Genomic DNA, 14,951 nt, shown 5'->3' with positions numbered 1-14,951 from the left:
TTTGAAAATTACTCTTGACAGAATTTCCATTTTCATCTTAATATGGTCATGGACTGCCCATACAAAAATGAAAAAATGAAAATGCACTTTTATTATTGCATTTCTTATTTTAATTTCTACATATGTGGAAAATTATAATTCAATTGTGGAATTGCATTTTCAAGTTTACGTTTTAATTTGAATATAGTCCCCTTTAGGCTTCCATAAATGTTCATTTCAAATTTCACGGCTTGTTAAGAACCTCGAGGGATACATAGTGTGCTGACAACAGCAAATTACCTTAAGCCTACATTGTTGGAACACATACCAAAATGTCATTAAAAATTAAATGGGTTAAAACTAAAAGACATATGGATCGGGCCACTATGGGAGAAGTATAAATATCTCAAAACTGGAAAAAACTCTTGTACACCTTTTTAAGGAACGGGGATTATCATATCAGTTGTTGTTATGATTCACCATAGACTGCACGTACTTGACAATGATCAAAATACAGCTGACTTACTCTTTTCACTTTTTGATTGCAGTGAAACAACAGAATGCACAGTCATTTTTTGAGCTTTCAGCATGTGATGAGTGGGAACTAGACAGCCCCTCGGAAGGTCTTTGTGATGTTTAAACCCCTTCTATGTCACTGCTAATTCGCTTTAAAAGTGCTCTCCAGCCTTTTTGTTTGTTACCAGGACTTTCAGCCCACATCTGTATTTTCTCCATGTTGAACCCTCAGTCAGTGTGGCAATGTACCCGTCTTTGGCATCAGTTTAAAATCCTTTTTCCTTCATCCTTTGTACCAGAGTAAGCCTGCTCATAAGTCTGTTCATACAAGTGGACATGATGCAGGGAAGGAGAGAAAGAAGCCCAAGCCAGAAGAGAGGAAATCCTTCCCTGCACCGTGTGACGGCTCAACCACAGAGAACGGTGTGGAGGACAAAGAGTCAGACCAGCTGAATGGAGATAAGGAGGAATGCAGGGCTCTCTTCCAACCTGAAAGTGCCTTTAGCAGTGACTCCAAGACGTGTAATTCTAATCCTCACTTAAACGTAGACAGCAGCTGCCATAGAGGTGAAGGTCTGGAGGCCACCGTCTTACAAAAAGAAGAGTAAGCCTATTTTTCTAGAGAGGGTGAAGGATGAACGATGGAACATGATTAGGATATCTGGAAATTTGGAAAGCCTTCAGTCAGTGTACATTTTTCCTTTCAGACAAAGAAAAGAGATGAAATTCAGACCCCTCTCAGTAAACACAAGAGATATATGACACACTGCAAGTTTAAGGAGTTGTTCACTCCCTCATCACCAAGATTTCTAAATGTTTGAGAATGAATTTTTTCCTTTACATTAGGATATTAAAGCTTTAACAAGCTTTAATTCTGAAATATTTTAGTTTTTATAGGTTGATATTCTTCCAGTACTCCATGCCATGTCTTTGCCATAGTACGGTTATTGATTTTGTGTTGTCGCGGTAAATGTTGAATGAAAACCAAACGTATAATGTGAAAGCAAAATGCAACACATCCGCCTTGGTCACCACTTTGGTTTTGGTTCATATTTAAGTAACTGTGTCCATTAGTTCGGATGAGCTCCGTGTAATTTCAGTCACTTAGCTGTTTCAAGAAATAGCTCTAAAAATCAGACGCAAAACATCTTGCCAAACTCTGATAGTCAACGCGGTTTCTTGAATCAAATGTAGAGCTTTAGTATTAACCGCTTCAAGAAAAACCTGCATGGTTCGCAGTTTAAAAGGTGTGTAGTTATTATGCATGTTGTCCTTTTTCTTCCATCATTACACATACTGTGTCCATTTTCCGATTAAAGAAATGGCTTATATCTGTGATATCCCATAAAAGTTGTTAACTGTTAATAACAGATTTGTTCTGACCTTGATTTGTTTGTGATATTGACCTCTGTTACACTTAATTAAAGAAGAAAAAACACAAAGTTATCTAGCCACTACACACTATACACAATAGTGTATTCACAATATGGTATATTGTTCTCTGTTGCTATTTTCTGCATTAGTCAAATATCTGAAAAAATCCCATAAAAAGCTTGGATCAAAACCACCCCTTTTGTAGCTAAAGCAACATGCTCAACCTTCCAATCAAGACATTAGCCATCAGACAGTAATCAACTTTGAGATTTACTTTAGTGTTGTTTTTACAGTCGTACTACTTCTACACCAGAATCATTATTTAACATTTCAACCTGATTCTCCTTCTGATCTTTCATTAGTGATCAGAGAAATGGTGTATTCCCCCAGTCCTCCCTGCAAGAGCTAAATAGGTTATCTACTATGTAAGTTGTTTCTTCCTAACTCATGGATTGAAAAAGAATTAACTACTGTAGGGTTTGACTGAATGTTGATGGATTGTGGCATGGTGTATCTGAAGGCAACTTGGCTATAATGCTTAATAAAACTATATTCTTTTAGTACAACTTGTTTGTTTGTTTATTTATCCCTTATACTGTAACAGCATGTAGGCATTCATATTTCACCTTTTTCCTGCTCACTTATGGACTTGCATTTATTTTTAAAAGCAGTGAGCAAATCTGCTCTTAATGTAAACAGGTAAAATTAGATCCAGTGATCTTACAGATCAGCGAAGACAGAAGAGATATAAAAATAATATAAAAAGGAAGAGGAATGCATGGAATAAAAAAGGTGATATATCTGCTTCTGCTGTATGGATTTTGATCATTTGTTTTTAAAATGTTCATAATGAGTCAAACAGTGTTACAGAGTGCAATGCTGGACCAGTGGACTGCTTTTCAAAACCTGGTGCCCACAACTTAGCCACTGTGTGACATCACTGGAGGCAATTTATCAGATTACATTCAGCCAAAGAAGGCTTTATACTACTTTTTACACATACACAGTAGTACCACACTTTAATGTGTAATAAAGGTAAACTTTCATGCTTAATGTAAATCTGTATCACACTTTATTAATTCAAATGGTAGTCTGTAATATTAAACCAAAGTGAACTAAATAACATTTTATTCAGGCAAAAGTCTTTTCTAAACTTGTAATGCCATTTTTAGGTAAAGGTCATTGTCATTTTTGTCAAATATGATGGTACATTTACTGTAAGGAAAAACAACATCAAACCTGTGTTTGATAATACGTAATAAAACAAACGTTTTCTGAAAACAATCATTTCATACACTAAATGTAGCTTTACTCCTTTCAGGACAACTCACGAAAAAAGGACTTCTGAGAACAGTCTTAGAATTCTTTTGACTAATCAATTAATCTGTCAAATTGTTTCATTAAAATTGTGCCTCTGCAAATGAATGCAAATGAAAGGATCTATTTTTTTCCTGTTTTTTAGCAGTGATCAAAACATTTATTATTGTGAAGCTATAGATGGGTCATCTGACATCACTCATACAGGGCCACGGCCAGAAAAAAAAGTCCGCCAACTCATTATTTCTGGCCGTGGCTCCCCCAACAGACAAGCCACCAACCAATGTCTATACAATTTTATGAGTGTTTAAAACAGCACAAATGTGTGTTAGTTAACTGTATAAAATGGTCATGTTTTCTGTAGGTTTTACCCTACAATTTCAAGCTCATTTAGTTTTTTGGCCTACAGTCATTTTAAAAAAAGTCTAAATTTTGCCTCAGAATCAGCCTTAAAAAACCCCAGCATGTATAATATAAGGTGTGATTGTAGGGTAACCCATAAATGTCCAAATATATGTATATAAAAAAACCTTAAATTTACTATATCATATTTCAATGTACCAAATAACATATTTTGTTAAATGTTATCTTTGGCTAAAATGACTGGTAAATAAATATTATATTATGATATATATTATATTATGATATATATTATTACATATTTTATATTGTATTTTGCACTCTTTCAATGCCATTATTGTCGTTATTTAATTTGGTTATACATTTATTACGTCTGTTAACGTATTTGAAATGTCAAAAATTATATTTGGTAAAAATTACTAGAAAATAAATATTAAATTATGTTTACTAATCCTATAATCTGCTGTAATTTACTATAATATTCATTATCCTTCATTATCATATATATATGTATATATACATATATTCTATTAATTAGGTAATAGCTATAGAGTACGTGTGCAATTTACTAATATTTTTTACATTTGTAACAACCAACTAACAAAAACCCTCTTCAGATAGTAAAGGGCTTTTATTTTGCCTGTATGCGTTGGATGGCGGCTGCTGCATAAAAATAAATCCTGATAGCTGCATTGATCCGGAAATTCATTCATCTGATGTGGGCCCCGCTGATTTAAACCAGCTCCCTGACGTAACTTTCACATATATTTATTTATTTATTTATTTATTTATTTATTTCGCAGCGACATCGAGGCTACGTTTTCTTCTGGCTCCTAATATGACCGCCTCGGTGCCATACAGTCACCAGGGGGCATGCACATAGTAGTAATAATAATAATGCATTTCAGCAAAGCCTGCTACGACGAACCTCCACCGTTTCAACCACACGTCGGCCGTGGTGTGATGGAGATGTACGCTTAGCTTCATGTGTCCGGCGGGTCTGCCCCTGGCTTTTTTTCTGGGGAAGATCATATTGGATCATATTGTTTGCAGGACGTTGTTCCTCCTGCAGCCCCCCCAGTCTATCCCGACGTAGTTGTGAATTGAACATGGCGACTGTACCAGTATATTGCATCTGCAGATTACCTTACGACGTGACCCAGTTTATGATCGAGTGCGATGCTTGCAAGGACTGGTTCCACGGCAGGTAAGGCCAGATTGTTCACCGTGGTGTTTTTGTGGCGGTTTGCATTTGTGGAAAACAAACAAAAATGGCGAGGTCTCGGTGCGTTTGACAGCTTTGTGGCTCTCAGTCGCCCGTCTACATCTGAAGAGAGGCCGCTTGGAGAAGAAGAAGAAGGCGGAGTTAAATATAGCCGACCGGGGTTGTGACATTTTTTCGCGAATAACACTAAACATATTCCCCTTTTAAAAACTTACGGTGGTTAATAGAGTGATTTCGGTATGGGCTTCGTCCATTATTTGCACTTAGTGGGTATTTAACATCCCCGCATAGCCCCAAACTAAACCATTCCCGTTGTAATGAGCGGGCGGCGGGGGGAGTCTCGGCAGACTCGCTGCTCATTTCTTTCTCTTTGCGTCTCTTCATATCCGCTGATATGATAGGCTGCGATTTCTCCTATACTGTCTGTAAATGTCCTTACATTACAACTATCCTTTTAGTTTTCATCGACTGCTTTAACAGAGCTCGGTTGAAAATCACGACCCAAGTCTGCGCTCAGCCCTGAACAGCCTTCCTGCCAGGCAGCAGCTATGGCTGACAATAGCTCGTATTAGAAGTCCTTAAGCTTTAGCGGGGTAATAGAATAACATCTTCAACATTCACCGAGCTGCTTTGTCAGCATCTTTAGCTATTGCTAACTGCTGTTTTGTTTTACTGCGATTGAGCGGAGACGCATCGTCCACCGCCGCTCATCACTTTCCCCGCCGTACATAAGCTGTAATGATCTCGGCCAAATCCCTATTATCATCATGTTATATTTCTCTCCTGTTGTTGTAGTTGTTGCTACACGAGTTTGACTATCTGCTTGTTTTGGCATATTTCATGCTGTTCGGCTGCATTCTCGATGTCTTTTCGGGAACAAATCGTTTGTTATTCGTGTTTCGTTTGGTGAACAAGCCCTTCAGAGAGCAATGAACAGAATTTACGCGCCTGAACGTTAACCCTTAAATGCTCACACTGGCTGCCAGCGTTGTGTGGTTCCTTATCACATTATGGTGGTGAATTAAATGCTGGGATGAGCCATGACCTCCAGTCGCGCATCAGCATAAGGCAACCCCCCCCCCCAAGAAAAGCACTGTATTTACACCCTAAATGTTTCCATATTCACATGGCTAACATCAGCTTGTCACAGCCTATACAGTAGGGCATTCTGAATTCAAGCCTTAAAGGTTTATGTCCCCATTTAACTAGGGATAAACTGTTTCTGTACAATGGATTCCCCATACATCCCTGCTGACAATAATATCCAAGCTTTCAGAATTGAGCTGGACCTTTACTAAGGGATGAGTAAGGTTACTGAAATGACATTACAAATCTCAAAATCATAGCTTTAACAAATTACAGGACCACATTGTAAATGTGACATAGTATGAAATTTGCTATCAAAATATGCTACAGTATAGGGTGAAAAAATACTAACTTATTTCTGGGTTTTAGGGCTCATTCTTGCGGCACTCCATAATATAATGTAGTACTTTAGTGTTGATGTTGAAGTAATGCGCCGGCGATGCAGTTTGTTTATAGCTTAATGTTAGCTTTTTTACTTCTGGCAATTGCATTTTGGCTTCAATAATCATAAAAGTGGTGTTTTTAAGATAATGTCACTGAACAAAACTTGTAAGTATCATTAACCTGTGTTTGCCACAGAGCTTAATTTCTGTAAAATGTGTGAGTATATGTCTACAATAACTTCCGGGTTGAAAACCAGTGCAATATGCACACGTTTTCATACAGTTTAGTTATATTTATTCATGATGTTATTTCAAAGTATATACACCTTATTTTTCTGAAGTGCATGTTTTGAAGCTTATTTTTTCATTAATGACAACACTTTAACTAATGTTAGTTTTGAAACCTAATTTATAAGTTGGGATACATCAGAAACATCAGAAAGGTCGGACCATCAGTTTTACCATATAGCCCAAAATGACGACAGAAATAAACAAGTAAACGATTGATGATTTCACATATCTCTGCAATGCACATCAACTGCCAGTTTTCTACCCGGAAGCGACTGTTTCTTGAGGAAACCAAGGCAATGCTTACCTTGCAGCACTCAATAGATCTAAATAATAAATAGATGATAAAACAGCACTTTAATATCTGTGTAAATTAAGTGAAAAATGTATGAACCTACATTTTATTATGTTCTTGGAGGAACTGGATCTGTGAAGGATGTTATGGTATTTATCCAGCGTGTCATCAGCATAGTTATGATACGCAGTGTATAGAGCGTCAAAGTCACGCCCCTCCGGTTTCCCTCATGGGACCTTATTTCAGAAAAGATTGGTATGGTAGTGAATGGAGAGAGACAAATAACTTTTTGATGCCGCTCGAGTTATGCCATGAATTACACATATGATGTTTGTCTATTTAAAAGATCATTTTCGAAGTAAAAAAGTAACAGTTTGTCATAGAATTAATGAAATATAAGACTGTGAAAATGCAGAATTATAACGACTATACAGCCAACAGTCACGTTAGTGACGTTGTCTTGTTGCAGGGTCACCAAAACCCGTAACTTAAACATTGCAGTGCTGATCCTGTATATAAGCTTGCTAACAAAATTAGTTAATACGGCGGGGAAAGTGATTTTACATAACTGCAGTTGTCAATATGGCCAGATTTATTGTGATTTTCATCTTTTCAGTACCTTTTCTGTGCTGAGTTGGCGGCCATGTTGGTGTGGCGATGTATGTAAAATTATTTGTCTCTCCCCATTGACTATTATACAATATTTTTCCAAAATAAGGTCCCATGAGGTCCACCGGAAGGGCCGTGATTTCAGCTCTCTATGATGAACAACATAAACAAACTGAACAGCAGTGAATCAATAACTGAATACAGTATGACACACCTCAGCATAGCTATACAGAGATATATAAATACTCTTTTGTAATGAGCCGGCACTACAATGTATTTGCCTTGGAGGTGGAAAAGGGTGGTACTTTATTGTACACCTGACATGTAGCGCACATTCATGTGGCAAGAGAAGGTAATAATTGGCAATTATGTTGTCAACCTAGTTGTAAAAGTCTGAAACACCAGTAACAGCACAGGTAGTGTAGTGATCATCTACTAGTGATGTTAATTCAGTATAAGTAGTTGTAAAAATGGGGATGCTTATTTGCGGACAGATCTGAAGACTGTATACAATCTGCCACACACACATTGGTATTTTTGGAAACAGGGTTTTAGACAAAAAAAAAACCTTCCAGACGAGTGCTTTAGTACCATTTCAGAGCTTGTTCGAGATGAACTGTGCCTTGGCTGGAAAGTGGACAAGATCAGGCGGGCAGCAGCAGGGGACAGAGCAAAAAGCTGCCGTCAAGACGGACAGTTTTCCAGCAGCCTTCCGTCTGTACAGGAAGTCACAGAAACACTCACATCCTGTTAGATATGATTACGATAGATTTAATGTTATCAGACACATCTATCAGCTTGTACACAGTCTTCAATTGTTGTTAATTATGACACCGCAGCCTATTAAAACTCTACACAGGCGATCTGTTATTTCTGTTCATGGATCAACCTCCATTTCACATAAATTCTCATGTAAATCAGCTTCATATCAGCTTGCTGCTGTTATAAATCATCTGAGCAGACATGTCTTTTTAGACTACATAAATAAATGGAATACATTATTAGTCAAACACAAAGGAAAATACAAGGCAATAGTTTACATTATTGATCCGTCAGATATTCATACAGTCGGGGCTTCATATCTGAATCCTCACACCCCACTTACCACAAGTTTTTGTGTGTCGATTTGAATTAGTCCAACGTTAATATAGACAACAATTATTTATTGTGTGCTGTTTATAGTATGAATGTGGGCTATTTATTCTCCACATCGACCACACAGTATGTCTTCTGTTAACAGAATAGCCTAAACCTTCAAAATCAGACAAAAAAGATCAAAATCTCTCCATTTCAGCAAAATAAAAAGTTTCTATTAAACATCATATAATTGACTCAACATCTAAACCAATCAGCTGTAAGATCAGACTGCAGCTATGCATTTGCAGTCAGTGGGGAGCAACTGCAGAGCCTGGCTCCAAAAACTGCAGTCGCCTTGATCCTGTCAGATCAGCGTAGCCCATGTGTGCGTGACGTCAGAGCAAGTCGGGGTTAAGTCAGACACAAATCTAACATGCATGTATTGTGTGACAAAAAACAGAAACACGGACCGTGCGGTCACACTTGTCAACACAAGTCAACACATGTAGTGAATAGTGAAACGAGTCATTTTGCAAGGGTTGTAACATTTAAAAAAAATGTATCCACTGTTTTGCAGCAGCTTCTTTCACATTGCAAGCTTATGGGGAAAACGTTTTTTTGGGCCCCCAGTGCATCACGTGAGATTGTAATTACACAGTTTGGACGCTATAGGAAATTGCCTGGCGCGATTCTTATGGGGGCTCGGTTGTAATAGAAATGCAAACCCCTGCCACACTGGGGTGACGTGCCAAGTCAAACTGCCTCAAGCCGAGCCAGAACGTGTGTGAACAAGCCCCATCTGTATTCAAAAGAAAACTTTTGGTGCCAGTGACAGGCCAAAACAAAACAAATAAAACAATAAACAAATGTTTTTGAAGAAATGTGTTGAAGACATATTGCATTGTAATTTACGGCCCATTGGTTACAACATTTCTTTTTTCTACAAAAGCAATTCCAAAGGTGTCTTGCTGTAAGAAGATACAAATATACATACAATACACATTTCACCAATATAAACAATATTTAAAAAAAAACACCAATTAATTCCAAGTTTTTTTTCGAAAAGAAAACAACACAACTGAAGCTAAGGTAATGAACTGAAGCTAAGGCAATGATGTAATAATAATTACATCATCATCAGTTTTATTATTACTCAGCATCAGTCTTAAACAAACACACAGTACAAATCCTGAAGAGCTGTTGACGTAAACATTGCCCCCTAAAGAAGCAGAGTCATGTCAGAACGACCTTCGGATAGATATTCACTTGAGATACGCAGATACATACATATAAGGGGACATTTGGCATAGACACTTATCAAAATATATATATTGTTTGCTCAACTATATGAAGTAAGGAGAGCACTGATTCATATTTACACATAATGACATGCTACTACTCAATGCAGGGTTTCCTCTACATGTAATTGATTGTGGCGCACCGCCACGGCAAAATAAAAGCCACCACACCTTCAGAATAATGTTGTTGTTTTTTGTTGTTTTTTTACCTTGTTTTTATGTTGTTTTATGTTTATGTTAATGTAAATTATTGTATGAAATGTGAATTTTGGCACAAAACATGATGTTTTTCATGAAATGTGACGCTACGCTGCAAATACCCTTATTTTGAAAAACCAACACCGGAGTCACCACCTGCCTGTCTGGCTGCGGCGCGCGAAAGATGAAGAGAGTAGAGAAGACAGTCCGACGTGGAGGGAGAGAAAAGGGTGAAAGAAAGGTACCTAAGCTAGGTTATATTTGATACAGTTTTGTTCAAACCCGTGAAAACGACCCTAATGTTATAGATGGATTAGGCTACAGAAAAAATCCTGAGTCAGGATAAATGTGTTATTGATTGGTTAATACAGGATACGCATTATTTCTATCATTATTTCAGAGAGATTCTTATTTTTATTTTATTTTTGTACCATTGACACTTGTTAAAGAGAGATTACTTTAGGCCTAATAAAGCATGTCGAGTCTTTGGGTATACAGTAGAGAGAGATATTATTTTGTTGTAGATTAATTTTTAACTGTAAAACTTAATTTTCTATTGATAGAGGAAACCCGTTACGTTTCAGATACACGTTTTGAACAGCACGACATAACGTTAGCTTAGGTAATGCCCAGGTCATTTTCTGCTATGACTTTTTTCTGGTTACATTTTCAGATGAGTATAAAGAAAAATAAAGTGCTCTCAGCCAGGCTGCAAACTGTGCCATTAGATTAGGCAGTTGTGTATATGCTTGCTACAGTACAAACATTCAGTTTGTAGTCATAATTTCAAATGTTAAAACATTTCTCACAGGAGACAGGAGGGCACAGTTGTGTATGTAGTTGTGCTACAGCCTTGTATTTTTACATTGTAGCTATTTTCTTCAAATAGATGGACTGCCTTTTTCTTTTGTACACATTCTATGCAGGAAGAGATGTTTATTTGACTGTATTCAGTATAGACTAGTTTAGTTATTTAACTTTGAAATATATCTTTAATTTGTTGTTGTTGTGTTTGTTGTTTTGGCCTAGTGATACTGCAAGATCCTATTTTCAATTATTATTTTCAATTCATGTACCGGAAACCCCATAGTAAATAATGTATTTAGAAAAACATTCAGTTTGAAATAGTCATAATTTCACATTTCAAAGTTCATGTTGTCGTCCTCGTCGTCACCCCCCCTCTTCCACCCGGGCAGACCTCCCCCACGGTTTAAAAAAATCCTGGAGGAAACCCTGCAATGTACCTTTCATATGTGCTGTGCCTGATTGTCAAAAGCACTTATGAATCTGTCTTGACTTGACTTGAAGTCCACAAAGCCTGACTGTCAGTGGATTAGCTCTAGGCTTTCACTGCTCTGACATCAGTGTTTTAGGTCTGGCTGTTTTTCAGCTACTGTTTAAAAAAAGTGTTAATGGTCATAGCCAAGTGAAGTAGTAAATAGCCATTTAGTATTAGTTATATTTGCTGGGGTTTTGAGATATTTATTTTGAGATTTCTCTTGCCACACCAATACAGGTAATGGAATTTCATTGGTTGTACTGGTGATATTGAAAATTTACATTTAAAAATTCAAAAGCAATATGTCTGTTCTGAAACAAAGTGGGAAGTGGTTAACAGATTTCTATACGAAGTAATGTACATATACCACAGCTGGCTCTCCTCATCCTTAAAACAGTTATTCTTTGACAATTTAGCTTCAAATAACAACCTTTGGTAGAAATGTAACATGCTCTATTAGCCATATTGGACATCTTAGGTTGTGGCAGCAGCAAGTGGGAACAGCTGAATACTATACATACAATACTGGCTTTCTTTAATATTATTGATCCTGTCCTTGTATTGAGTGGTTTAATGTGTTGTTTCGATTAATGTAAAATAGTTACCTGACATTCCTAATAGATTTTATGTTCATACAGTATAGCTATGTTAACCATAGTACATGTGTGTTTGCATGCACAATAGCTGATATTACCTTGACGTGTCTAAAATGACATCTTATAAAGAGGTGAAGTCCTGCCCCTTCCAGTGAGCCCCATTGGACCTTACTTTGGAAAAAATTTGCACTGTCGTCAATGGAGAGGGACACATTTTTGATCCCATTTGAACTGTGACATGAATCACACATATGTTTATCAAGATCATTTTGCAAGTCAAGAAAGTTAGAGCTTGTCATAAAGATACTGAACTAAATTGTCTCGCTCAGTATACAGTATGTCACCAACACCCACAAGACCGTCACCTCGATACAGTATTTAAAGAGGTGAAAATTACAACTAGATAGACCATATTGATAGCTGCAGTTATATGAAAGGAGCTTTAGTCAGTTTTGTAAGCTAGCTAATATACAGGACCGACTCTTGACTTCAGTTATGGATTTTGGTGTGTGTTGAATGAGATTACATCACTTACATGACTGTTGGGTGTGTAGTCTAATTATGTATTTTCACAGTCTTATACGTCATTAATTTTATGACAAACTGAAACTTTATTAAGTTGAAAATTATCTTTGTAATTGACAAACATATGTAATTCATGGCACAACTTAAACCGGATTTTTAAAAAAATATTTGTCTCTCACCATTCAGTACTATACATATTTTTTCTGAAATAAGGTAGAGCAGGAGTGTGACTTTGCCTCTCCATTATTGTAAGATAAAGGACATTTGCTTGCTGATGAATTAGCTGGTTATTAGTTAGTGGTAGTAGCTGACTCCTCTCTTAAGAGACTAAAGAAATGAATAATTTTGTAACAGCATCTCCTTCATGAGATCCTTCACTTTGAAAGACAGTAGAACATATTCCTATGGATCCACACCCATGAAACATGTCTTTTAAAATATTCACTGTTCTGTAATAGCCCACTTAGCTAACACAAGCGAGTAAGCTTCCAAACTGGCACTGTGAGAGTCTTAGAACCAGCTACAACCAGAGGGATATGGCTGATGGTACGTCCCATTTCACCTATATTGCGTTCACTTTTCCCTCTTGCATCTTTTCCAACCATAGGAGGAGAGAGGACAGAGGAAATATGTTTTAAGAGAAATGAGACATCCTTTCCCCTGCAGCATTACATGAAGCAGCGTTCGTTTCAGATGACGGCTGCAGCTGATCACAGCTGGATCAGCTGTCAGTCTGCTTTAACAGCTGTAGAGATGTCAGATGATTGTGTGTCTACACACAGCCCCTTGACAAAAAATGCCATTATCTATTTATTTTTAAATTATAACACAGAACTAAAATTGTCGAGAGATTTAAATAATCTATTAAATTAAACTGATGTGCCACTTGCGTAACTGCACACAGTTCTGTTAACGGAGAGACACACTTATATCGTTTCTTATAGTTCAGGTAATGTTAATGGTTTGAGATATTATTAGAGATATTATTTCTTTTGCAGGTAATACTCTGCATTATTTCAGTTGCTGTCTGTGCCTTACATTATAACCAGTCCTGTCCTTTATATCTGTTTGAATATCTTTGAAGCGGACGGCAAACAGTTTTGCTGGATGATCACTTTATTTTTTCAAAAAGGCTGATCTCTGGAGAAACTCTAAAAGCTGGATCTGCATCTGCTTTGTTGTCTGGTTTTGTGTTATTTGCAAGTTCAGTTCCTATTTAATTATTGCAATTTTAATCCCTCATTGGACATGTTGGGATGTGATGCACCTGCTGATATTCTGATTATTAATATTTATGCAATGAAGCTTGCTCAGAGGCACAGGAACCATTTCAACTCGCAGAATGCCTTTATATATTTATTCATTATTTGCCTCTCATTGATATTCTGATTGTTAAATCATCATTTAATAACCCAGAACGTGATTATGGTGTCTTTGAACACTGGAAGCTATTTTTAGGGTTAGATTGAGGGTTAGGAATGATCAGCCCCACGCGTTTAAAACAGATCGTGCAAAGAAAAATGTTTCCAATAAATGAAGAAAGTTGTTTGTGGTCCTTTTGTTCTCCTACAATCAGGCTGACACATTGTAACTCAGTGGTGAATCAGAAAACAAACAAAATATAGCCTAAAACATGATGATGATACACTTGAATTTAATCAGTTATCTGTCTCCACTCCTAATTTGTCAAAACTTAGTTTCCCTGTTGGTAGTTCATATCACATGGGCACCTTGCTAAGTTTGGTGGCAAATAACTCAGACTGTATCAAATGTAGCAATATTTACTCAATGCTGTTATCTAAAGTCACACATGTTCAAAGGGAGACCGGTCTGCACTGTAGGCAGGCCAGTCAAGTACTCACACTCTTTTATTACGAAGCCTCGCCGTTGTAATACATGCAGAATATGTGGCTCAGCATTGTCTTGCTTGTCTTACCATCACAGATGCAGGCTTTTTTAACTTTGAGCAGGTAGAAATCTGTATGGTCCTTTTCCTTTTAAGCCTGGGGGACACTATGTCCATGTTTTTCAAGAACAATTTGAAATGTGGACTCATCAGACCACAGCACCCGTTTCCACTTTGCATCAGTCAATCTCAGAGAAGTTGGCAATATTTCGTATGTTATTGATTTATGGAATTGGCTATGGCAATGAACTGTGTTTATCACAATGGTTTTCTGGAGTGTTCCGAACCCATGTATTGATGTCCTGTATACAATCATGTCAGATTTTCGTGCAATGCCGCCTGAGGGACTGAAGGTCACAGGCATTCGATGTTGGTTTTCATCCTTGTCCTGTAGGTGCAGAGATTTCTCCACATTCCCTGAATCTTTTGATGATATTATGGATTGTCAATGGTGAAATCCCTAAATTCCTCACTATTTGCCTACACAGTTTTTCACAAAATGGTGAACCTTCCCCAATCCTTGCTTGTGAACAACTGAGCCTTCCGAGGATGCCGTTTTTTATGTCTGTTTTACTCAGCATCCCAACTTTTTTAGAAATTACATTGTAAATATCACATAAGATGGAAACGTACAGAAACC

General features: G+C 37.2%; 2 protein-coding genes across 3 annotated transcripts in view; both read left to right on the top strand.

The window, feature by feature from the left end:
- The window catches only part of LOC140997982 (constitutive coactivator of PPAR-gamma-like protein 1 homolog), a 65,860-nt gene extending 63,431 nt beyond the window's left edge, over window positions 1-2,429 (top strand). Inside the window, 1 exon segment of the mRNA XM_073468078.1 lies at window positions 795-2,429. Within this exon segment, the coding sequence (XP_073324179.1) occupies window positions 795-1,103 (309 nt within the window). The 3' untranslated portion in view covers window positions 1,104-2,429.
- Window positions 2,430-4,471: 2,042 nt separating this feature from the next.
- Window positions 4,472-14,951, top strand: part of phf2 (PHD finger protein 2) — a 40,431-nt gene continuing 29,951 nt past the window's right edge. The window contains exon 1 of one of the 2 annotated variants that reach the window (XM_073468191.1): window positions 4,472-4,753. In XM_073468191.1, the coding sequence (XP_073324292.1) occupies window positions 4,656-4,753 (98 nt within the window). In that variant the 5' untranslated portion in view covers window positions 4,472-4,655. The remainder of the gene's footprint in view (window positions 4,754-14,951) is intronic. The other variant, XM_073468193.1, reaches the window with a different exon arrangement.

The sequence above is a fragment of the Pagrus major genome, chromosome 6 (genome assembly GCF_040436345.1).
Source record: "Pagrus major chromosome 6, Pma_NU_1.0".
Classification (NCBI taxonomy): Eukaryota; Metazoa; Chordata; class Actinopteri; order Spariformes; family Sparidae; genus Pagrus; species Pagrus major.
Note: the sequence above shows the minus strand (reverse complement) of the source record. Positions and strands in the feature narration are given on the sequence as shown.